Source organism: Acanthaster planci, linkage group LG13 (genome assembly GCF_054643075.1).
Source record: "Acanthaster planci isolate LZ-2023a linkage group LG13, COTS_SCS, whole genome shotgun sequence".
Classification (NCBI taxonomy): domain Eukaryota; kingdom Metazoa; phylum Echinodermata; class Asteroidea; order Valvatida; family Acanthasteridae; genus Acanthaster; species Acanthaster planci.
The window spans coordinates 12,216,974-12,238,914 of NC_141789.1; the positions used below are offsets into that span (position 1 = coordinate 12,216,974).

Below are 21,941 nucleotides of genomic sequence, written 5' to 3' on the forward strand. Positions count from 1 at the left end.
AACTGCTGAGCAAACAACTCACAAGACCGCCGGATGAGATTTGTCACATACGTCGTGTCAACAGATCGGAGGCTCATCGGGCCGGGATGTCTTCTTCGCGCGAGAGCCTCGGACGCGCACAAAAAGGTGTCATTGCTGACTGTTTCACGATTGATGGCCACGGTGTTTTCACACCGTTATTATAGCTCTCTGGTCATATCGGAAGGAGCGTGCGTCGTCTGGAGGTTATAGTTACTGAGATAGATTACCCCTGTGTATCAACGACAACCCCCGGCCGACTTGCTTGAAGGCTGATTGGGACATTTAAATTTTTTTTTTCGTTTTTTCTTTTATGTGAGGTATTTTTTTACTTGAGGAAACAAAAACTGATTGATTCTTCTGGATTAAGTTGTTTCTGTAGACTTTCTGTAAACATGGCCACAGACGAGAGGGTTAAACTATGCCTTAACCGGCCTGGAAACTATGGGTCGTTGTAATCGTCTTAATAATATGTCTTGTTACGATCTTCGTTGCTACGCAACCAAAGGCGAGATGCCCATTTATATTATCAAACTCCATTACCACTGACTACTATCAGAAATGAACGTCACTTTCTGGGGGAGTTTTTCTTGTCTGAAACCTATATCAGCCTGTGTTGTACGAATCACAGGAATGTCTTCAGTGAGCTAGACACCGATCGACGCACCCACACGCTTTGAAAGTTTGTTTTCCTGCTGTGGTATTCTATGAATCCCCCCCGCAAGGTTGTCTGGACCTAGGCTATACATTAGGGGAAAATTGAATGCTTCCTTCAGCCCAAAATTCTGATCGATCTCGGCCCTTTTTTTTTTAAAGATAGCCCTCAAGGTGCCAATCATCACCTGTCTGGTCTGGTCATAGTCTCAATGACACCCTGGTTCCAATTGACATTCCCTTTGTCAGGACCCGTCGGTATAGCTACGGTGAAATGTTTGCCCAAATTGAGACGGACGTCTGACCTCATGTTGGGTAACGAGGTCACGTAAATATGTTCCCCCAAACAAAATCCCCCTGAAGAGACAAAAGAAGAGACGAAATGTCCAGTTAAATTGCAGTATTTTGTCCAGATGTTCCAACTCTATCCCGTATGAGTTAACTAGGGTGGACAAGCCGGGGAAGCCGCAAGAACTAAACGTGCGTTGTTTAAGGACATGTAACTTTGGCCGAGTGGCCATCGCGTTCAATTTTGGGATCGCTTTCAGAGCGCGCGATTGAAACTTCACCAGTGCGGCAAAAATGTGTTCTTGCTCACGACAGCGTTAATTATTACACCTGACCTCCAAATGCGTTGCACTGAGTTATTTTAACAGTTCCTCTGCCGAGTAAAAAACCAGGAGAAACGTGACCTAGAGAAATAGAAGCAAGCCATCGTCTCGTCGGTTCTTTCTGTAGCCTCGCGGGCACGTGATATTTCACAGAAAGCTGGGCCGTGCTGCTTTGTTGAAATTGACGTTATCGATCTGTACGCGGCCGGTCGTTGTTCAGTTAATGCCATCGAGGTCATAAGTAAACAGCAAACAATATCAACGGGAAGCATTGAGAATTACGGGGTATTTTTGGAGCCGTTTCTCGAGTTTACCAACAGTGGTAAGGCTACTTTGAACGCCATGCACCGATTGCGCCGGGAGTCTTAGGATCACAAGTAAAATCCTCGACACACTTCCGTTTCTGGGCAAGTATTAAAAACGCATGTTGCGTTTGCACTAAAAATGAGAAAATAATTGTTGCAGTTCGCCCAAGGATATTAAAGGCAGCATACGCCGTGCACACCACACTCTCGAGTAATGCGAGTATCGATATGTGGTAAGGGTTGATGAAAATCGATATGTCAACGGTTGAGTGCCGATGGAGTCATTTCTCTGACCAGGATCCAATCACAGGCCCATAAACGGCCCTACAATCTCTCCTTATTTTACTTGGCCCTCACGCATACTGGTGGCCTGCGGGAACACATTAGGCCTACTTTAACATTACAGTATTTGTATTTAAACAAAAGTTCTAGTTCCACGAAATGGTAGAGCATGGAAAAGGGAATTGCTCTTTTAAGCTGCCCGAACCTTACTGGTTTTCCCGCGCCTCTTAAGCACCACTTCTATATGTCGAGTATTATACGGTATACTGCGTCTGCGCAAGAACTGCCCGGGTCGGGGAGGTCAACGACCCCTACAATAACCTGTAACAGACTGCTTTGAATAAGTATGGTGCGCACTAATAGACTGTTGGGACAGTTGACCTGGACAGCGAGGCCCGACCTCACTCGAACATGAAACTTTACAGATCCTCAAAGTACAATGATCGGGAAAGCTGCTGTGATACGAAGAAAAAAAAAATCGATGCGTCGAACGTCACAGTGGGCAACTGTAAATATCTTAACTGTGAATCGGGCAACGGTTGCTGAGGACTTAGAACAGGACTTTTAAGTTCTCTGAAGAGAAACGTCAACGTTTGAAGGTGCTTTATCCTGAATGCAAACACGGGTAACTACACTTCTTGTAGAAAACCCAAACAAAAGCGAACAAAAACGCATACACACAATCACCATTCAGCAGGTCTTTGAACAAGCATTTCATTGCATAATAGGCATTTTATTTCATTTTAAAAATGTATAAAGTTTTTCTAGCACTTATGTTCAAGAAATATAGTCTGCAATTTTTTTATTGAGCAAAATGAAAAAAAAACAACCTTAGGAGCATTTAATGAAGCACTTTGAAAATAAATATATCAAGAGCACTGTTTTAAACCAAATAAAATTAAAAATGAAATACAATATTCATCATACTGAAGTTAGCTTCCACTGAAAACAACATTGAGACTGTCAAAATTAAAGTGGAAACCCTGTTTGAAATTTGTGGATTTAAAAAAGAAATAAAAGAACAGGAAAAAATGTAGACTTCCCCAATTTTCTGGAGCTGGTCTGGAATTTTCCAAACATGACGAGCACAGCAGACATGCTACCGAGTTCTTGACCAGGCCACAGACAGCTGTAAATTGGGACAGAGTCGTCCACTGAGCGGGGATGGTGACTCAGTTCACATTACGTAATACCGGCAGGGGGTTCACCTTAACCCCTGCCGTGACATGGTCACACTTGACACACTCTATCTCCGGGATTCAGCAGCTTACCCAAAGGGTTCTTTGACGTAACTATCTGCTGAAGGCTGCAGCCATGCACCTCTGAAAGCATCGGCGGCCACATTTTAACAACGGGCTTGAATCCTTCTTGCAGCTTTGGTTCTGGTCTAATCCCAAGGAATACATGTACATGTATCTCTTAGCACCACTCTTGGGACCTGGCACCAGACTCTCTCAGACTTCACCTACAAAACCTGTTATCAAAATTCACTGTATCCCAGGACAATGCCCGGGTGGAATTGTCTTCAGGTGATGACTTGCACCACCCCCACGCTTCAGTCATGTTAGGAATCATGGAAATTGACCTGGATGTTATTCCATATCGGGCTCACTTCAAAATTTAGTTTCCCTCTGTGCCCGTGCTAGCATCAATTCCATGAGATAGCCAACACCAGGCGACTGTGCAGTAGTTGGCAGATACAGAGAGGCCTTGGTGTATTTGAATACGATGCGTACCTCAGGGTGCATGATACAAAGAAAGACGGGTCTCTCAAACGTTTCATTACAATTCAAAATGACAGAGGGCACAGTATTTGATGCGCTTTTGCCATAAATTTACACTGAAGTTGCTGCGCACAGACGTGCGTTCTCAACAGAGCTGAAGACTTCAAAAAAAGGTCAAAAGATCATGTGGGTCAGCATAGACCTCTGCCTTCCCAAACCCACTGCTTGAGTAACTGCGATATCATCATCTTTAAGGAAACTTTGCCCCACCCCCTTTGGGGGTTAGCAAAAACTTCCGAAAAAAAAAAACAATATAAAGGTATCAACTTATCCAGTCACATCAAACCTGCTTCACAGAGTTGTCTGAATCCATTGGTAGGGTGGATGCAATCCCGTTGAGCTCAAAATCCGAGTTTGTTGAGTCGCTGAAAGTTGGCAGGGTCGCGTACGGTGTCAGAGACGCGTAGCACCTGTCGCAGTTGGCATGGGCTATGGGCGGGAAGTGTTGACGGTAGCACATGAATGCGATGCTTAAACCGAGCAGGGAGCCGATCAGGACGTCTAAGAAAAGAAAAGGCAAAGGGAATTTCACCACAGCATGTCAGGGGTCATACTGGAAGGGGCATCCTGGAAGAGAGCCAACTGTTTGCGTGAACCTCTGGAAAGCTTCACGTGCACACACACCAGTTGACATTGGGCTCCTACTTATCCAACTTGAAATATGGGTCTGGGCAAGTTGGGAGAAGACTGCCGCGTCAAACACCTCTGGCTGACGAATCCCCAAAACTTTTATCAAGTTGCTTGAACTTTTACCTGGTCTGGTCTCCCTGACCAAAAGATTCCAACAAGAGAGATCTATAGGTCTGGTAGTTGCACTGGCCACAAAAAAACCCAAAAGTTTTCCTGACCCATTTCATTAATTTTTAAACATTCTAAAACTTGGTGTGCATAAATGTTAATCTCTTCACAGATTTTCTCACATGCATCACAATTTCAAAAAAAAGGTTCCTGAAATTTATCCCGGTACTTTTGCTGGCAGAAATTTACTCTTGCACAACTTTGACTCAGCTGACTAGTGAAGAAAGTAGACGGGCTGGCGCTGCATCTAAAAATAGAAGAGAATATCCTAGACATGATGTCATACCTTATTTTAGTGCATGATAGCTGCCCGCTGTTAATATTATTTGGTACAGCAGGGAACCAACATAGAATGTTACCTTGCCAGTGATGGTGGTAGTCTGCTGTTCTGGACAGGGCAATCAGCGTCGCTGCCAGCATCGGTGTTCCGGCGAGGCACAGCCTCCAAGAACTCCCCCTGCCTTGGGATTCGAAGCAGCGCAGTTTTCCAGCGAGGTACAGGGCTGTGAATCCCAGTCCCGCAAAAGCAACTGGCGAGTTGGGAAAAAAACATATCAGGAAAATACAAGTGAGCGATAGGCCTGCAGACAATATTCATGTATTCGATTAATAATTAAACATTTCAATTTCGATCATTTAATCTGAATATTTGCAGGTGCAATACATCGAAATACAAATGGAAAAAAAATCTGACCGACCCCAGTAAGTCACAATTGCCAGAGCCACTTTTGAGTTTAAGGCCTTTGAAGGGATCTGACAAGTACTTCCTACACAGTTAAACCCCAAGGACAATCAGGGAAAGCTCAACTCATTCAGGAAGCACGCTAAAGATTTCACAAAAATTCAGGCCCACTCTCTACCGACTGGTAAATTAATACTAAGGTTAAGTCCCTCTGGCCAAGCACTGTGAATACATGCATCTCTATTACAAAGGCCCCAAAAAGTGCAGGCAAGGTGAGATAGAGGCCCTTGAATCATGGTAGGATCTAGAAAGCTTTGATAAAAACTGCCTGGGGGCGCTATAAACTGCAGCAGAGTGTGGAATGATACATGTATGTCTGAGGTATGCTGGGCACCGGCCTGCAGTTGGGATTACGTAGTCTCTGGTCAAGGGCTCAGGGGTGCTGTCATCACAGGCTGACCCAAGGGTCAGGCTGTGGAAATGCCAAGAGCAATGTGCTCTTCAACTTGGAAACCATATTCCAGATTTCAAAACAGAGAGGCAATCTTTCGACTGTCTAGTTAATGTATTAATTCATGCATATCTTGCACTGAGGTGAAAACTCACAGAAGCCATTCCGGACACCATCAATGCAGAACAACCATCACAACTTGGTATTTACCTGTAAATTGATCTCTTAAACATTTGGTAGAAAGGAATTCACTAACCACTAGAGGGCGCCATTCAGAAAAGAAACTCAAGGCAAAGCAGTGTAATTTGGAATTGACCACAGTGAGAAAAATGTCACAGCTCTGAAATACTGGCAACTGCCATTCTTGAATTATAAATCCAGTTCCATTTATCTTTTACAGATGGACGGTTTAGTCTACATAGACCTTTCTACAAAGATGCCCATCTTGCTTTTCATTCATATGGGACAGAATTTACACCTTTCATGGGAAAACAATGCATCTTGCTTTGTTATTCCAACAACTCAATTCTTTTTGATATGTTTCACGGCAAAAACAATGTATCTCTGTTCATGCAGATCAGGCATGGATGGTTGCATGCCAGAACAAGACATCTCTGAGTCAATATGGTATTTTAAATGTCACACTGACTTTATTGACTTTATAATTACACTGAATTTTTCCTGGTATCATTAAACTGTTGAGAGCCAGCCAATCATGTTTATTAGCTAGGATGATTCTGGCAAAGCTGCATTTTTTACTTGAAACACAGCTCAAAAACAAATGTCAAGCACCAGCCATGTTGACTCCTATGTGTATAACAGGGCAACTTCTACTGCCGACTGAACCAAATCAATCAACCACATGGCTTTTCCTTCCTTCACCAGAGATGAGCTTTCAGGAGAGCATTCTACCATGGCATGTTCAAATATTGTGAAAATGCATTTTGATGTTCGTTATTTATTCACTCAGTATTTTAAGAAGCTCCTCACCAATATGTTTTAGTCATGGTTTGAAAATAAGTGTTCTTTTTATGAGCATGAAAAAAACAAGAATAATCCCAAATTTGGGATGAGTCTCTTAGCATGTACCAACTTCATCTGTGGATTGCATTTTGTTTATAAACTACTTTTGGCTGCTGTGACGTGTAACTCATAATAGGTTAACATCCACTGTATTATGACCAGAGGCCTGAGGCAGAAAATCTCACACAAAATAAAGCATGTGGAGATGAACTGTTGCCTTATAAAGGTGTTTTCTATCTGGCCAAACAATATATCTTGGAAATGGCTGGTTTGGCCTTATCAAGGCTAATTCAGGGGAGGCATTTAGATCAAAATGATGTAAATTACAGTTAGGTTCTTCATTCAAATATCAAGTCAATCTTCAGAGATCACCATCTTGCATTCAAAAATTGGGTGTCATCTCAACAAAAGGTTTTGCCTGAGAATTTGTTACATGTGATACATTGGTCTGCCCAACAAATCTCAGGATTTCCCCTGAAAACGCTTGAAAAAACAGGTGCTGAGAAACCAAACATCGTACGTGATTCTAACCTTGCTCAATGGATAGAGTTACCCATAACTTGCCTACAATAGGTCCTTATCTCTGTTTTGTCTTGAGAGGGCTGCGGCAGGAAGGGAGAATAAATGTCGCCAAACAAAAGAGGGCCATGTCTAAGTAGTGTATATAGTCACAAGCTCAGACCAACTGTGTCACTTTGGACAGCGTCCCCTTGATTTGCAAGAAAACACATTTTTGGTGGTGTCTGTGGAATATTAAAGACAATGGAAGTGAACTTACAAGAGGAATGGCCGCTTGGGAAACTTTTCCTTCCTTCTTTGATGGTGTCGGGATTTCCGGTGCACTTCATGTCGAGCGTGCTCTTTCCGTCGGGGAAGCAACGCCAGAAGAAATCTGGTCTTGGCCTGCAGAGTAGATAAATATTCAAGAGAAAGCATAAAAACGATACGGTTGAGAGAAGGAGACCATAAATATTCCGTACACTGAAAGCCAAACTGTCATTCTACACAAATTAGCATTATTTACAGTTTGTTGATAATTTCCCACAATGCAGCGCAAAAAAATTGGCCTTTCCATGGCAAGCTCTTGGTGGCGCACTGTACTAAGAATAGGCCATATCAAACACTGTCAGTCCAATTGCATGTCAACTTCTGACCATGTCCAATCTCAAAGGGTGAGCTATTCACAGGATCTGCATGTTAGGCAATATGCATTCCTCTGTCATCGCTTATTAAGTTACAACGTGCATGTCTCCAGGCCTATCCATCCATTTTTTTCGTTAAGAGGACAGCAACCCCTGGAAGCTAATATGGACCGTAAAAGAAAAACTTGTCTCTTACCTCCCTACGGTCAGCTTGACGGAATTTGTGACGACGCCATTCAAGGCAAGGGCCAACGTAACGGCTGCAACAAAGTACAGAACAAAAATCAAGAACAAAATTCAACAAGAAGCAAGATGTAGTTAATCCAACCTTCTGGTTGGCAACTTACAGTAAGTTGAAAATGATATAACTGGCTGCAAGCTTTGTTTCTCTGCCTATAAATGAAGACAGGTTTCTTTTGTCATCTCAGCATTCCTTCTGTCCAGATTCTCTTGACTATCTTTGCTAAACGTTGGCATGTTGCAAAATAAGTTAGCTGGTCTACGACCAAAGAGAGTTCAGTAGATGTTGAGTGTCTTCTAAAAACATCCATCCTTACAAAAGGCAGCTAATCTCTTAAAAACAAGCAAATTCCTGTGGACAACAGGAGATCCAAAACCACTTTTTTGAGGAGGGGCAAAATTGATTCAGAAGTGGCCCCAAAATTTGGATTTCCTTTGGATCGCCTTTTATCGACCTTCAAGGGGTGAGGCTACATTAAAGGGTTTTTAAAGGAAGGAAAGTGAAAATTGCTTTTTTTTTTTCATTGTGTTTTCAAAAGTGAATTTGCGTCCTCCTTACATTTTGGAGGGGGCGTGGCCCCATTGTCCCACCCCCCACGCCAGATCCATCAGTTTATGTGGGTAGCATGCCATCAAAATTCGTGCACGTGTAGGTGCGCACCGTGCATGCGTGTGCAGACGTGTCAACCCATGGACACCAGTACTACATGTACATGTATAAGCTCTGTTCAAGCCTGTCTCGGAGGGTAAGACAACACGGATGCCCTCGTGAAGACTGATGGGTGCCAGTAAAGTTGAATGCCTCACCTAAAACAGCCTGCTGTGTGTCCTTTTTATCCTGTTTGATGATGGCAAATGTTGTAATGACTACTGCTGGCACAAGTGAAATGATTGTCTGTCGGAAAAGGAGAGGTCAGTGTAAAGTGTGTATGCAAAGAAAGTGCCCAATTTGAAATTACTATTTACTGCCCCAGAGTTATCTTTGCGTCAGATTGCAGTAAGTTACTGTTTGGTGAGGAGTTACTCTTTTACAAAAACAGTTCAACAACCTGAAACCTTGGTGAAAACAAATACTAGTTCTAGAATGTAATTTGTTTCTCGTTGAATTCAAACACAAATACTGCTCTTAGCAAGAACCTTTGGCAGACTAAAGCAGATTATTCAATGAAATTCCTTGAGTCATTTCTGCCTTGTGCTGTTGTTGACAGCTTTATAAAACTGCGAAGAAACATTTCCTGCATAACAGCAGGTGGCCAGTGAACATTAAACTTTGCAAATGTTCAAAGCGGCAACCTCTTCAATCAACACACACAGCTGTATCGTATCTCGTATCTAGAGCTAGGCCTAAGTCTTTACACAGGGTGCAAATGTATGGACACCTGCTTAAAACAGATGCAGCCCTGCAAACTCATGTCAGAAATGGCCTATATCTTGAGAAACAAAGTTGGCTTGTAGCTTGGTACAAAAATGGGAGGAAATCTTACAAAAAGCATGGGTGTTGTCGTGTAGCTGTCCGTGACGGGATTCCTGTACAGCCACATCTCTTCTGGCTGAATGATGCGATGAAATGGCTCCATCTCTTCGGTGACCCTGCAGAGATTTGCAACAAAGATGTGTACATTTTCAGCAAATATAAATTTATGGATTGCTTCTCATATGGAGAGGAGGTCTATTCACAAGCTTTAGCACACTGCTTGAGCAGGTTTAGAGTTTACGCATGGGTGGAATTTCAGGAAATATTTCCACGACCTCACTAGCGCAGCCAAAGTTCTTAATCAGCAAGGGCAGAAATCTCCCCGGGTGTGGCTGGGATGATTTAGCCATGGCAGTTGGCGACTGGCCACCTGCCTCATCACCACTGACTTGTAATTTACTTGGGATTGGCTTGTGACTATTTGTGGTGGACTTATTGTCTTTGATTAAACTGGGAGTTATTCTCCGTCGGAACCAACCCCAGGGCTCTTCTTTTTAACACTCACAGGAATATTGCAGAGAGCACTAGACGGACCAGTATCTCTATCATCATTTTGACAGCCGATGGTTTGATTACACATCGCCAGGCCATCAGGTGGTGAGTTCAGGATGAGTTGTTTACGTATCGGACCCTTCGGTTGACCAGGTTTTACTTTTTTAACAGGAATGAGTAAAGTTCTGGCAGAAATGGGCACAAATCTGAGGAAAGAAGAACAAAGAAAAATATTTTTTTTACTGGGTCTACAAAATTATCAGCTGGTACGACAAATGTTATCTAAGCAGTCATTTTGTACAGAGCCCTTGCCTTGAGGGTTGAAGCCATGGTCTCAGTTTTGATGAGTTTACCATTTCGTGCCGGGGTGCCCAGTTTCGGGCACACAGGCTTTATACACGAAGCCGGAAGCCTGAAACCGGACAAAAGAGCAGGGCCTTATAACAGAAGACCGTACTGGAAAAACAAAAGACCAAGCTGCTGGGAATTACTAACATTTTTTTCAGTTGTCAATGGCGGGATTTGTCATTGTTTTGAAAGATTTTACCACCGTTTGTGGCGTTCAGCGCGAGCGGATCACCACTGGGGACAAAAGCGCTCCAGTGATGAGCGATACAATACCACTGCATGCTAATCTGCCCCCTATTGAAAAGACGCCAGCCGCGCACTGTGCAGTTTCGGGGAACAAAAGAAAATTACATAACACCGCACAATCTGGGCTCTTTTTACAAGGCGGCAGGCCTGGCTGAAATACTCAGGCATCAATACATGTGTCTAGTATCAGATTAAAGTAGCACCAGACAGTCATTTGTGTGGATGTAAACGTCCAGTGAATGACTTTATGAATTTTTAAAGAATTTTGAAAACAGGAAAAAAATTAAAAATTACCCAGCCCAGCAGAATCAACATCCATGGATAAATGGGCCCGCCGTGAAGTGGTTAAAGCCTTGGTCCTTGATATATGTACATATTACTGGGTCTTTGCAAACGGAAAGAATTCCATATACGAAGTTCACTTTTTAGGAGAAATTTTTGCTCCAGGACAGATTTAAAAAGGGGCGACATTTATTTTTGGGGGATAGAGATGTGAAAGGGGGTTCAGTAACTTAGGGGGACAGGTTTAAAAAGAAGGGGCCCCACGCAATAAAACGGCAAAAAAGTGAGTCCTTTTGCCGTTCTTTTTTTCCCTACTATATCCTCTACCGTTTCCTCTTTCCTTCACTATCCCGTCCTTTTATTTCTCCACAGTTTTCCTGTCATTAGTACAAGGATTATTACAGTTAGTATACACATTTAAGACATTTAATCCAAATTGTGTCGTAAAGGGGAAGCGAACCTGCAATGAAGAGAACTGTTAGGTATAGAAATACAGCAGTCTAACTGACCACGCCACACGAGCGCTTGTTGCCGGAGAAAGTCGATATGTTCCATATAAAGTTACGGTTGAAATAAGGAGAGGTCACGATGAGGTCAAGATGAATATTTAAAAAAATTAAATATTTATGAAACTGAATATGTAATTATTCACGAATATTTGTATAAATTAGAATATTTAAATATTAATAAATGTGGCTATCCGTTGTTAATATAAGTAGGTTGTGCCAAAGGAAATCAACTAGGTAAGGTACATGTCTGAGCACAATTGACTGTATGACGTGAGTTATCTCCGTACGTCGTATTATGTAAACCAAGAGAGAAAGAACAAGTAGAAATGCAGTCGGCCGTACGAAAGAAGGAATTTCAGTCCAATGCTGTATAAGAACTCAGGCTAGGTGGAGTGTTGCTTCATCCATTAGCAATACATGCACTATGAGCGAGAATTGGAGTCGCGCAATTGGTGACAGAGGTGACTATCCACACCATACAGTGGAAGCGACCAGTTTGGGTTCTACCTGGCCGAATACATGTGGCGCTGCCGACATGCAGGAGTAGACCACTTCAATCAAATCCTTAAGGATGTTCTTCTCCTGTACAAGCCTACCCTCACATTTTAGAGCGCAGATAGCCACACAATAATCTAAAGACAGGTTTCAGCTCCCTTTTCCCCTTCCCTCTCTATAAATATAGAAAAAAAACTCCTCCAACTGACAAGCACTCTCTAAAAGACTGAAATTTGCCCCTTTTTTCCTTCTAAACAAATTGTCCAACTTACAAACTGTCTGTAAAAGAAATTGGGCCCATTTTTCCTTCTAACCAAATCCTCCAACTTAAAAATTGTCGCAAAACACGCACTATTTTCCCCCAAGTAAAAATTGTACATGTACAGTAGGGCACATTGCGCGGCACCTCGTGAACTGTGTAGATCCATCCAGACAGATGACGGCCCTCTGCACTCCTCGTGTTGCGGATTCATGCATAAAATTACCTCAATGCTTGTGGCAGCCCAACCCCTTCCGGATATGATTCGGTTCATGCGCACACGTCGTGCGCATTCGCCATGTTCTTCAGAAGCAAAGATGGCCGCCTGTCGATGTAAACCTGGTCCATGTGTAGCTCCAAAAGTGTGCCCAAAACTCCACATTTCTGTCCTATGATGTTCAGCTCTTCAATGCCTATTGGAATCGTCTTCATTCAGCGATCAAAGTAAGGATACTTTTGTAGTAATTACGCGATATTACAGTGGACTTCGTATATGGAATTCTTCCCTTGCAAACTTAGCATTTCAGGCATTATTTTGGTTTTGCCCAATTTTTCTCCCACATGTGCATTAATTTTGACAATAAAAACACGAGAGGAGATGTTTGAACATTTATCACTAGATTCTTTGTTCCGTTTAGCGTAAGAAAATCTTGATTTTGTTTCTGCATATGATTGTGGTCAGGAGAAAAATTAGCATAAGTGAAAAGAGCAAAATTGGAGATCTGTCAGATTGCTGGGGCAATATAACGCAAGGCAATTGCAAAGTTCCATGATAATCCTACGCTATGATGTTTAGGTGAAAAGAGATTGTTTTCACAATTAAAATTCAAATAAATTTCTGCAAATTACCAGCAAATGTATTTTTTAGTTCATTCCCTAACTGCAATTGAAAAAACTTGCCACTAGAGGGGGCATAGTCAATTTTCCAGGCTGTAGCTCTCATTGATGCATTCATATTTGCTGCTTAAACCATTTTTTCAGAGTCAAGTTGTGACTAAAGGTGGGACGTTTACACATTCAAACGAAAGAAGTTCCAAATCCGTTTACAGGAACCGCGCCTGTTAGAAGTTTGATGTTTTTATTGACTCAATCTGGCATTCCTTTTTATTGTAAGCGATGTCTGTTACAATTCTCCAGCAAGTGAAATATAATAAGCGTCTGTGAATACTGAAGTAACTGAAGAAATGTAGGATACTTACATGTTAGGATGTAGACGGAACACGCAGAAAATCCAGCGTCTTCACAGCTAGCTGTCTATGTCTGATCCACGTTTCACAAGGCAACATTGGTGCGCGTCGTACGTACTTACATTCAAGTGCCGTCGATCAGGGAACCAGTGACAAATCATTATCGTTTGACCTTTAACCCCACCTGCCGTTTCTATGTCATCAAGCAACGCTGGCGCTAACTCTCCGGCTTTATTCGCGGTCATCCTTCTCTCTCCAAGTTTCTTAAACAAATTAAGTTATTTCAAAGCCAGTTAATGAATAATATTCAGCAATGAGCCCATGACAGAAAGCACTTTTACAAAGCGTAAAAATGGCGACGATGACTTCATTAGAAGCCTACCAGGCAGCACTGATTTTGTCGGGGACAGGTGACGCACTGGGCCTGGGGTGCAAAAATGAAGGGAGCCCATCCGGTGCCGAAGTCCAACAATCGATGTCTTCAATGGGCGGTGTTGACAAGATTGAAGTCAAGCCACCAAAATGGCCGGTCGGACAAAACACCGTGCTGCATCTGGCGACGGCCGAGGCACTGGCCACGGGCCGGACATCTGAGACGCTGTGGCCGGAATTCGCAGCGCAGTACGTGGACTGCATGTCGGCTCGCATGATGGAGAACCGGCGGCCCAGCACGAGCCTCCTCCGGGCGACGGCCTTGCTTCGGCCGGCCGAGCCCCAGGGATGGGAGCTGCCGTTCGACGACTCACGCACGGCCGTTGAGGCCTTCCCGGCCGTCCGATCGGTGTGCATCGGACTTCGCTTCCACAAGCCCGGCCAGCTGGGTTGCCTGATCTCCACGGCCGTGGAGTGTGCGAGGATAACCCACCATCACCCCACGGCCTACCTGGGCGCCGTCACCTCGGCGCTCTTCACCTCCTACGCGGTGCAGCGCCGCGAGGTCCGCGAGTGGGCTGCCGCCCTCCTCGACGTCATCCCCGAGGTTCTTGGATATGTCGTCTCGACCGGACGGGATGTGGACGACAACCAGGGGGCGTGGTGCTACTTTGGAGACATTTGGAAGAAGTACGTGTCTATGCGAGGCATCTCGGACGGGGAAAGCGCGCCAAGGTTTCCCCGTAGGTACGGAGCAGAGAGACGGGACGAGGCATATCGTCACTTCGCGATGGACAACATGGTTCCTGGAAGCTGTGGTCATGATGCTCCACTCATTGCGTAAGATATAGTCGCCAGGTTTGCATTCTGTGAATCAGTCATGATTTCATAAATTTTCTCAAGTTCACGTCCCAATGCTGAATTCAATCAGTAAACAAAATGAAAACACCACATCCAATTCTCTGTGTGTTCACGAACTTTTATTCTCTGTGCATATAATCGAGTATACTCCCAATCTCGTGACAACCTCTTTGAAATCGTAAAATAGCTTCTTATAGAAAAAAGACCATGGAAAGTCAATCAAATCCATAATAATACAATGTTTAATATTTACAAAGCAGCACGTGAGTGAATTTGGCTAGAACAACGTTGTTTCAAGCTTATGATGTGTTAGGTTACCAGACTGCATGCTACGACGCTTACCAGCCCATAACTCAGGTCCAACCATCGCGTCCATCAATTAAACCAATCTCTTCAAACCAATTATGAAACCAGTTCATAAATGAAAACCAATGAAACCAATTCATAAACTCCGATGGACTTTGTGAATATTCCCCCGTACGTATTCGAATGTGGCAAAACCCTACAATGATTAAGTCAAAGTCTTCTGCATTGTCATTCATGGTAGGAAGGGAAAAAATACACGCTTAGGGCTCGTCCTTACAGAAGGTTCCCCCTGTTTTTCTGTTGCAGATACGATGCCCTATTGTCGTCCAACTCCTGGCGAGATCTCTGCGATAGAGCCGTGTTCCACTGCGGCGAGGGCAGTTCCAGCGGGGCTATCGCGGCCAGCTGGTGGGGGCTGATCCACGGTCTCAGCGGCGTTCCACCAGGCAACCACGCCCAGGTGGAGTTCCGGGACAGACTTGTGGAAGCTGGGACCAAGCTATTTGCCTTGAGTTTTTAGTGTGCGTTGTGCGCGTTAAGTTGTTATGCAATAAAGGGCAAAGGAAAGAATGCGACGCAGTCAACATTAAATTGGAGTTGTCATAGGCCTACATTAACGAGTAAAGGTTTATTTTATTATTCATCAAAATCTTTTGGAGGTAAAACTTTAGCAAGAAATCTTTATCCTCTTTCCCCAAGTTATGAACCTTACACGTACGAAGTGTGAAGAGGGTGGCTGATTTTGAAGAACTTAGAATTTTGTACTCATCAGAAATAAATATGGTGCTGCGCTGTGCTAGTAATAAATTGACAGTACATAGTCGTTTTGGCTAAGCTCATGTGCCCCGTCTCTCTATCTGTCTTCGTATATGAGTTTGACCGGATACTTCACTGATGCACTGAAGGTTCACGAAAGTCGCCAATTATTTACAATATCTTGTTACGGGCTTTGGTCTTGCTTCATACAAAGAAAAGGCCCAGTAATCTGACTCGTTCGACCACTGCATCACGGCAGCAGCGCGTCTTCAGAGAGCGAACTGATACTTCGAAGTGAGGGCGCCCTCCCGGAGCGACCCGACCTGGTTTCTGTGCCGGGAGTGCAGCACCATGACCACAGTCACCGTGACGACGTAGACGATGACTTCGAAGACGGCGAGTCCCACCAGCACACGCCAGTCGGCAAACACCGTCCACTGAATCAGGAACACGTTGGCGTCGCTGCCCCCTTCCGGCTCACATGTTCCAACGTCCGAGATGAGCCCATCATCGGTCACGACACCCGTGTCGGTGATCGTTGTCTGATTTTCAGGAGTATTATCTTGCGTACGTCCGGCCGATCTTTCGCTGTCACTGGTACTGCCGCACCCACCGCTGTCACGTGGACGATCCAAATGTACCTGATAAAGTTACACGTACAGGAGCATACATTAAACATTGTCAGACTATAGCCAGGGAAAACACGTGCGTATACTACCCTTGTCAGAGATTAGTGCTCATTTGCAATGCAAAGCTATTTTTCGCCGGTAAATTCACATTTTGGTTGACCACAGCGTAATAATGGCTAATGACCGTAAATGAATAGCGTAATTCACCGCTGCCGATGAAGGATACGTGTATGGAATCCAAATTTTGAACCGCTCTGGGAAATCAATCAATTTCCCTGCCTCAAAAAAAGTGGGTCCATCAAGTATAATAGGCCAAAAACAAATGTTGCGAATTTAAGAACTTGTTTCTTCATTAGGCCAAGGAGGTTTGGCATGGGCCGGGTAGAGGGCGCTATGAAGGTGCACGTTTATACTGCTGAAGGAAAACTGCACTTAAACTCCCCTTAGTGGCGTATCCAGGGGGTAGGGGATGGGCGGGGATTCTTTGTCCTGCAGGGGCATGAAAAATAATGTGGACAATGGCTCCAAAGAAAAATCCCCCCGGACTCAAAACCTGGATATAATAATGTGCTGCTTTGGTGACGACATCTTCACTGGAAAGCTGGCACGTTTACGCGTTTAAAACGGTTAATTCAGGTTTGGCTAAACGTTTATCAAATTGAAAGTAAATTCCCATACGCTTTCGTGAGAAGCAGTTGTTCCTTCAGCTGGCGTTGTTTGAACAGCGTCCAACTCGTTCTCGTCCGTTGTTGATTCCGTGGATCGTGGTGTGATGCCTGAATGAATAAATGAGGAAAAAATACCACGGCTCAAAGTCCCATGTAGCCCAAAACTGCATACGAATGTAATTTATATGCACATACTGATCGGTTAATGCAATTATAGTCAATGTCTGATGGGTTTTTCAATTATTCACGGTCATGCAGGTGGCATAAATAAAACCTGTAGGAACACATCGCTGACCCAAATTATTTTTTGTTGGGGAAAATGAATCTTCCAATAAGACACAAAAATTCTTGAATATCCAACACGATCTGTAATTTAAAAATCAACAAGGACCAATTTTAATATCACCCAAATATTAATTCTTTGCCCTTTGGATGACGGTGCTGAAAGCTTTGAAGTTATCAGACTAACTCCGATTTCCAGAAATCTAGAGCCTCAATCGCTCTAACAAAAATCCTACACTCACTTTTAGCGTCCGTAGTTTGAGGGTTCAGGCGAGCATGCCACAACACAACTAGGACCATCACGTAGGTCATAAGAGTGTTTGCTAAATTCACCCCCATGTCCATCAGTTGGCTACCGGACAGAGCTCCCTCGCGGTGGTGTTGAGTGGTGGAGCGTCGGATAAGACGGTGTCATCGCCGTGAGCTTTGCATGGGTCGCAGAAGTTGGCCCTGAAGAGACAACAGGAAAGTCGTGATTATATTTTCTCCCCAAAACCCTCCTTTAAAAAAAAGATTGCACCTCGGAATAAAATCTCGAATAGCTAAGCAAATTATTAGAAAATTTAAGTTACCAAAGGCAAAATCTTTAGTGCATTAGCCGTAAAACAAAAAGTGATACGACAAAAAATCAGACTTCCAATATGGAAATATAAATGCACAGCGAATGCAATCACGGCTTTGCACAACTGAGCATAACTTCACAACAAAAGTCAAAATTCGACACCGAAAAGAAAAATATCTGTGATGTTAAAACAGAAAACGATGCCTATATGATTATCTGTGAATTCTTTCAACAGGACTACGTTATAAGAAATTATTCACAGCTATTTTAAATGCAGTCTTAATTAACGGCAACTCCACCGGGATCAGATGCAGACGACTCATGCAGCGGGCTCTGTTCTATTCTGTGGCTATTCATAAACACCATTCAGACATATCTCCACAAATGCCCGATTTGCCCCGGGAAATGACACCGCGTCTCTCCGTGTGTCACTGCAAACTCTATAGGCCTCTGTGGGCCCTGTGATGTCCTCAGAATGTGGAGAGCCTGATCAGTGTCATGCACGACTGTATACGAGTATCATCTCTTGACAACATCAACCATCAGCGTTCCACAGCAGCTCATGGAGGGTTGAGACCGTTTCCAATTGAACCGGACAGTGGTACGTTATTGAAAAAAGCTTCGGGTCTGTGTAGATCAGACCCGAAATACATGTATTCCGAAATATTCCCACCGTTTCCCAAAGGGTTAATGCGGTGAATTTACTTGGGAACTTGTCTGCGCAAATTGCTGCTTCCCTTAAATTGCAAAAAACTCAGACTGCCACATCCCTTTTTCGGGTTCATTCTAATTGAAGCGTGTCGTTTCTTAATCTTTTAAAATTTCCACAATCTTCCCGACAAAGGAGGTCGATGTTGCTGAGACGTCATTGGAAACATTTTGTGTGAAGACTCGCTAGCCTAGTACAAAAAATTGCAACAGCTTATCATCCAAAAATCTGGCAAATGTCTATGCCAAAATATATACAACACAGATTTTTACCTTGGATGACATCACACTTTTGCTTATAAGCATGCAAATTGGAGTTAAGAATAAAAATGGAAAATAAACAAATAAATGCTCTTAAAAATGGCACCAGAAAACGTAACCTTCATATTAAATGGGACACAAAAAGGCATTTACACGCACTGCATAATAGAATTACATTATACTTCACGGTATAATGTGTATGATTCATTTACCATTCACGACCGATGGAAGCACGGCTCTCGCCACTAAAATGCCTTAGTGGCGATCTCCATGAACTGTCAGCTCAACGAACGGATGATTAGCTCTGACCTGAACGACTGAAGAATTTCACTCACGCTCTCGCTACTTTAAATCGCTACATAAATATAACCTGTTTGACTATTATTTATTCACTGCTGCCCGCCCAATCGATCCTTTGGTACTCACTGCCAGTAACTGCAGAGATGTGGATTATTTATTTCAGAATAAACAGGATCTATGCCCATCTTGCCAGTCTTTGGCACGAAGCACTGATCCGTCCAGGCCAAGCGCGTTTTATTCAAATTCCACTATAGATTTGTGGAAAAGGAGCTTCAAAGGTTTCTTGTACTGTTGACTTCGTGGGGAAGTTAACAAGATGAAAGCGTGACACTGAGGCAAAATGTCGTTTTTTTAAAAGGGGAATTCGCTTATTACACTGCTTCACGAATGAATAAACTCAAAGGAATGGAAAAGGGAAAATGCATAATCAATAGGCAAGCGTGTAAAAAAGTCAATTAAATAAAACATGAACTAAACCAAACATCATATCATCTTGCCATCTCTATACGTCCCAATTATGGAAAAAAATGGATATGTACAAATAAAACACTTGTCAGAGGGTAGAAAATATGCAGGTTGTTATTCCTTATGGCTAGTGCTCCATTGCCATGACAACGCAAGGGATTGGCCTCCGTCGCCACACGCGTCGGGGCGGGCGGCCACGCAAGACCACTTTTTCAATTCAATTATAAGGCGAGAACACAATGCCCAATAATGATATGACTCGATAGATTACAGCAAATATAGCAAAGCGTCACGTTTCATATGCGGAATGGATTACTCATTGGACTACTTTGTGCGAAATATGTTTTTGTTTCTCGAATGAAACCCCCAGCCACCTAAGACGAAGATGTAGCATGCGTTCAATATGTAATGCTTATTTGTTGATTTTCAAGTCTGATCAGTGAAACGAGAGAAACAAAGTTGTCATGGCTCGCCGCTATGCAAATTAATTCATTCAACTAACCAACGGGAAAGGTTCCTGTTTCCTGAGCCTTTTCCAATTAACACAGTTTTCTTATTTCGTGAGCAGATGGTACCTCAAGCTTTAAAACTAGTAAATGATTTGTTTACAATTTGGAGTCACTATTAACCTGCTGCTGCGCGACATTTGCATGTATCGGATATTTAAATATTTGATTAAATCCATGGTAAATGTTGAACACAAAAATACCAAAAAATGTGACCTAGAACATCGTAATCAGCAATAAGTCGCTGAGGCCGTTTTACGTAATGGCCAAGTAAAGTGAGTGAGGATGTGGGTACTGTAAAGGTCGAAAAAAAAATCGATGTGGCGATTTCTGTAAATTTTGGAAGAGTGTCTATGAAAGGTTCCCATCAACACACTTGTAATGTGCACCATTTGAAAGCTTACGAAATTCTCTTTCTGACCATGTACATATCTCGCCAAGTCAATTTGAGACTTATTCCTGATTTTGATATGCTGGGTCACATATGAGACAAGGTATACAGTGCTTATTCAACTGCCGTTTCTGTCTGATCACGAAAACGAAAAATACGAGAAACGACAAAAATAGCCACAACTGAAATGCAGGCTACGGTATATAGAAATCGGTATATTATGGGTTTCGCCGGCTCGTCCAAATGATGCACCATAATTTTCAAGGAAAATAAATAACGCATTTCAGCTGATCAATGTTTTTTGTAAAGGATATCTAAGGTAAATGAAATGCATAAACCAGTGTTGAAATAATAGACTCTACCAGTACATTGTGTCTCTCTGGTATTTCTATCTCCGACTAAACTGAACACATTTTAAGGGTTATACAATTTTCAAAGAAAACAAACCACTTACCAAGGGTCCACGGTCGGAAGAATCAAGCGCCTGAGACAGCGTGCACCGACTCCAAAGCACTGTAGACGTAAAACGAAGTCCCAGTTCGTGCTGGAATCAACGGAAAACAGGCCATGTGTGCGCCAGCACAATGAACCACGAGTCAGGCGCCGTTATTATGCCGTTTTTGTTGGTAACCTGCTTTGGTTTGCAGCTGTCGAAAGATGCAGCTGCTTTCTTTTTCACTGATCCACACTATGCTTGTCCGTTGTGTCGTATAGGATCGCAGTATCTGAGGCCTACATACCAGACGCAAACCATATGATACAACGTACTTCGGGGCGCGTGAGCGGCTATGATCTCCTGCATGTAATTGTGACGTGTCATTAGTTTCACAATCATGCGCATTCCTCTTAATCACGGTGTAGCATGACAGCCTAATGATACCGTAGAATCTACAGGCTTTAGGCAGGGCAGAGACTGTTTAAAATTCGTTTACATAGGCATCAGGCAGAGTTTTCTGATGAACCATCAACGGTGCCGATGTTGCCAGCATATACTGCGTTACCGTAGGGACCGTGGACCTGCACTGAAATTTTATGGTTCATCGATGGAGTCCAATGACCGCAAAGCTTGTGCACGTACTAATTTACCGGTTACTCGCCTGTCTCCTCGCCAGCGGCCGCAGTGATTCCTGTACCCCAAATATAGCGCAGCACTGAAGCGTTCATTCTGTGTCGATTCAGTCCATCCAAAAACATGAGAGCGACACTTCAGAGTGTTACTCGGCACAAGAGCCCACGATATTGTACCGATAGTGCATAATTAAGGCACGAAACTGTGCCGTAGCACGCACGTACCCTGCGGATATCTTATTAACCTGGCTGACGCTATCTATCGACTTACGGTGACTTGCAAATAAGTGACTGATGTTGGCCGTCATGCAACCATCGTTATTTCCATCAGCCAGTTGCCTAACTGGTATCATGGCAGGGGGCGTGACGGCGCGTTTTACCGCTTCTGTCTCGAGGTACACCTACCCGCGAAAACGATTAGTTGTGACAACAAAACGGACAGCTGTAGGCCTATGTGCCGCTTTGCAATTGTGAAGACATCCAATCAAGCTAGGCTCCAGTATTCCTGGGCCTTACTTAATTGG

At 43.4% G+C, this 21,941-nt stretch overlaps 3 protein-coding genes across 3 annotated transcripts; 1 reads left to right on the forward strand and 2 right to left on the reverse strand.

Moving 5' to 3' along the window:
* Nucleotides 1–2,582: 2,582 nt before the first annotated feature.
* On the reverse strand, nt 2,583–13,482 carry LOC110983403 (phospholipid phosphatase 5-like). Its single transcript, XM_022242644.2, has 8 exons — nt 13,295–13,482; nt 9,970–10,162; nt 9,475–9,580; nt 8,798–8,885; nt 7,947–8,010; nt 7,387–7,511; nt 4,812–4,982; nt 2,583–4,155 (listed from the first exon to the last, which is right to left on the reverse strand). The coding sequence occupies exons 2-8, from the start codon at nt 10,053–10,055 to the stop codon at nt 3,935–3,937; spliced, it is 861 nt and encodes a 286-aa protein (XP_022098336.2). The 5' UTR covers nt 10,056–10,162; nt 13,295–13,482; the 3' UTR covers nt 2,583–3,934.
* On the forward strand, nt 13,478–15,660 carry LOC110983402 (ADP-ribosylhydrolase ARH1-like). Its single transcript, XM_022242643.2, has 2 exons — nt 13,478–14,494; nt 15,128–15,660. Exons 1-2 carry the CDS (start codon nt 13,635–13,637, stop codon nt 15,339–15,341), a joined length of 1,074 nt encoding a protein of 357 aa, XP_022098335.2. The 5' UTR covers nt 13,478–13,634; the 3' UTR covers nt 15,342–15,660.
* LOC110983404 (uncharacterized) lies at nt 14,613–21,837 on the reverse strand. The gene is made up of 4 exons (XM_022242645.2): nt 20,804–21,837; nt 17,399–17,606; nt 16,885–16,982; nt 14,613–16,218 (listed from the first exon to the last, which is right to left on the reverse strand). The coding sequence occupies exons 2-4, from the start codon at nt 17,499–17,501 to the stop codon at nt 15,847–15,849; spliced, it is 573 nt and encodes a 190-aa protein (XP_022098337.2). The 5' UTR covers nt 17,502–17,606; nt 20,804–21,837; the 3' UTR covers nt 14,613–15,846.
* Nucleotides 21,838–21,941: the final 104 nt, after the last annotated feature.

What these genes read in the sequence shown, in the direction of transcription:
- LOC110983404 (XM_022242645.2), bottom strand. Translation starts at nt 17,501, where the DNA reads ATGGACATGGGGGTGAATTTAGCAAACACTCTTATGACCTACGTGATG. An exon ending in TCAAACTACGGACGCTAAAA is followed by an intron (nt 16,983 to 17,398) that starts GTGAGTGTAGGA and finishes TTATTCATTCAG; the next exon opens with GCATCACACCACGATCCACG. An exon ending in CAACTGCTTCTCACGAAAGC is followed by an intron (nt 16,219 to 16,884) that starts GTATGGGAATTT and finishes TAACTTTATCAG; the next exon opens with GTACATTTGGATCGTCCACG.
- LOC110983402 (XM_022242643.2), top strand. Translation starts at nt 13,635, where the DNA reads ATGGCGACGATGACTTCATTAGAAGCCTACCAGGCAGCACTGATTTTG. An exon ending in CATGATGCTCCACTCATTGC is followed by an intron (nt 14,495 to 15,127) that starts GTAAGATATAGT and finishes TTTCTGTTGCAG; the next exon opens with ATACGATGCCCTATTGTCGT.
- LOC110983403 (XM_022242644.2), bottom strand. Translation starts at nt 10,055, where the DNA reads ATGGCCTGGCGATGTGTAATCAAACCATCGGCTGTCAAAATGATGATA. An exon ending in CCCAAGCGGCCATTCCTCTT is followed by an intron (nt 4,983 to 7,386) that starts GTAAGTTCACTT and finishes CCAACTCGCCAG; the next exon opens with TTGCTTTTGCGGGACTGGGA. An exon ending in CTACCACCATCACTGGCAAG is followed by an intron (nt 4,156 to 4,811) that starts GTAACATTCTAT and finishes TTCTTTTCTTAG; the next exon opens with ACGTCCTGATCGGCTCCCTG.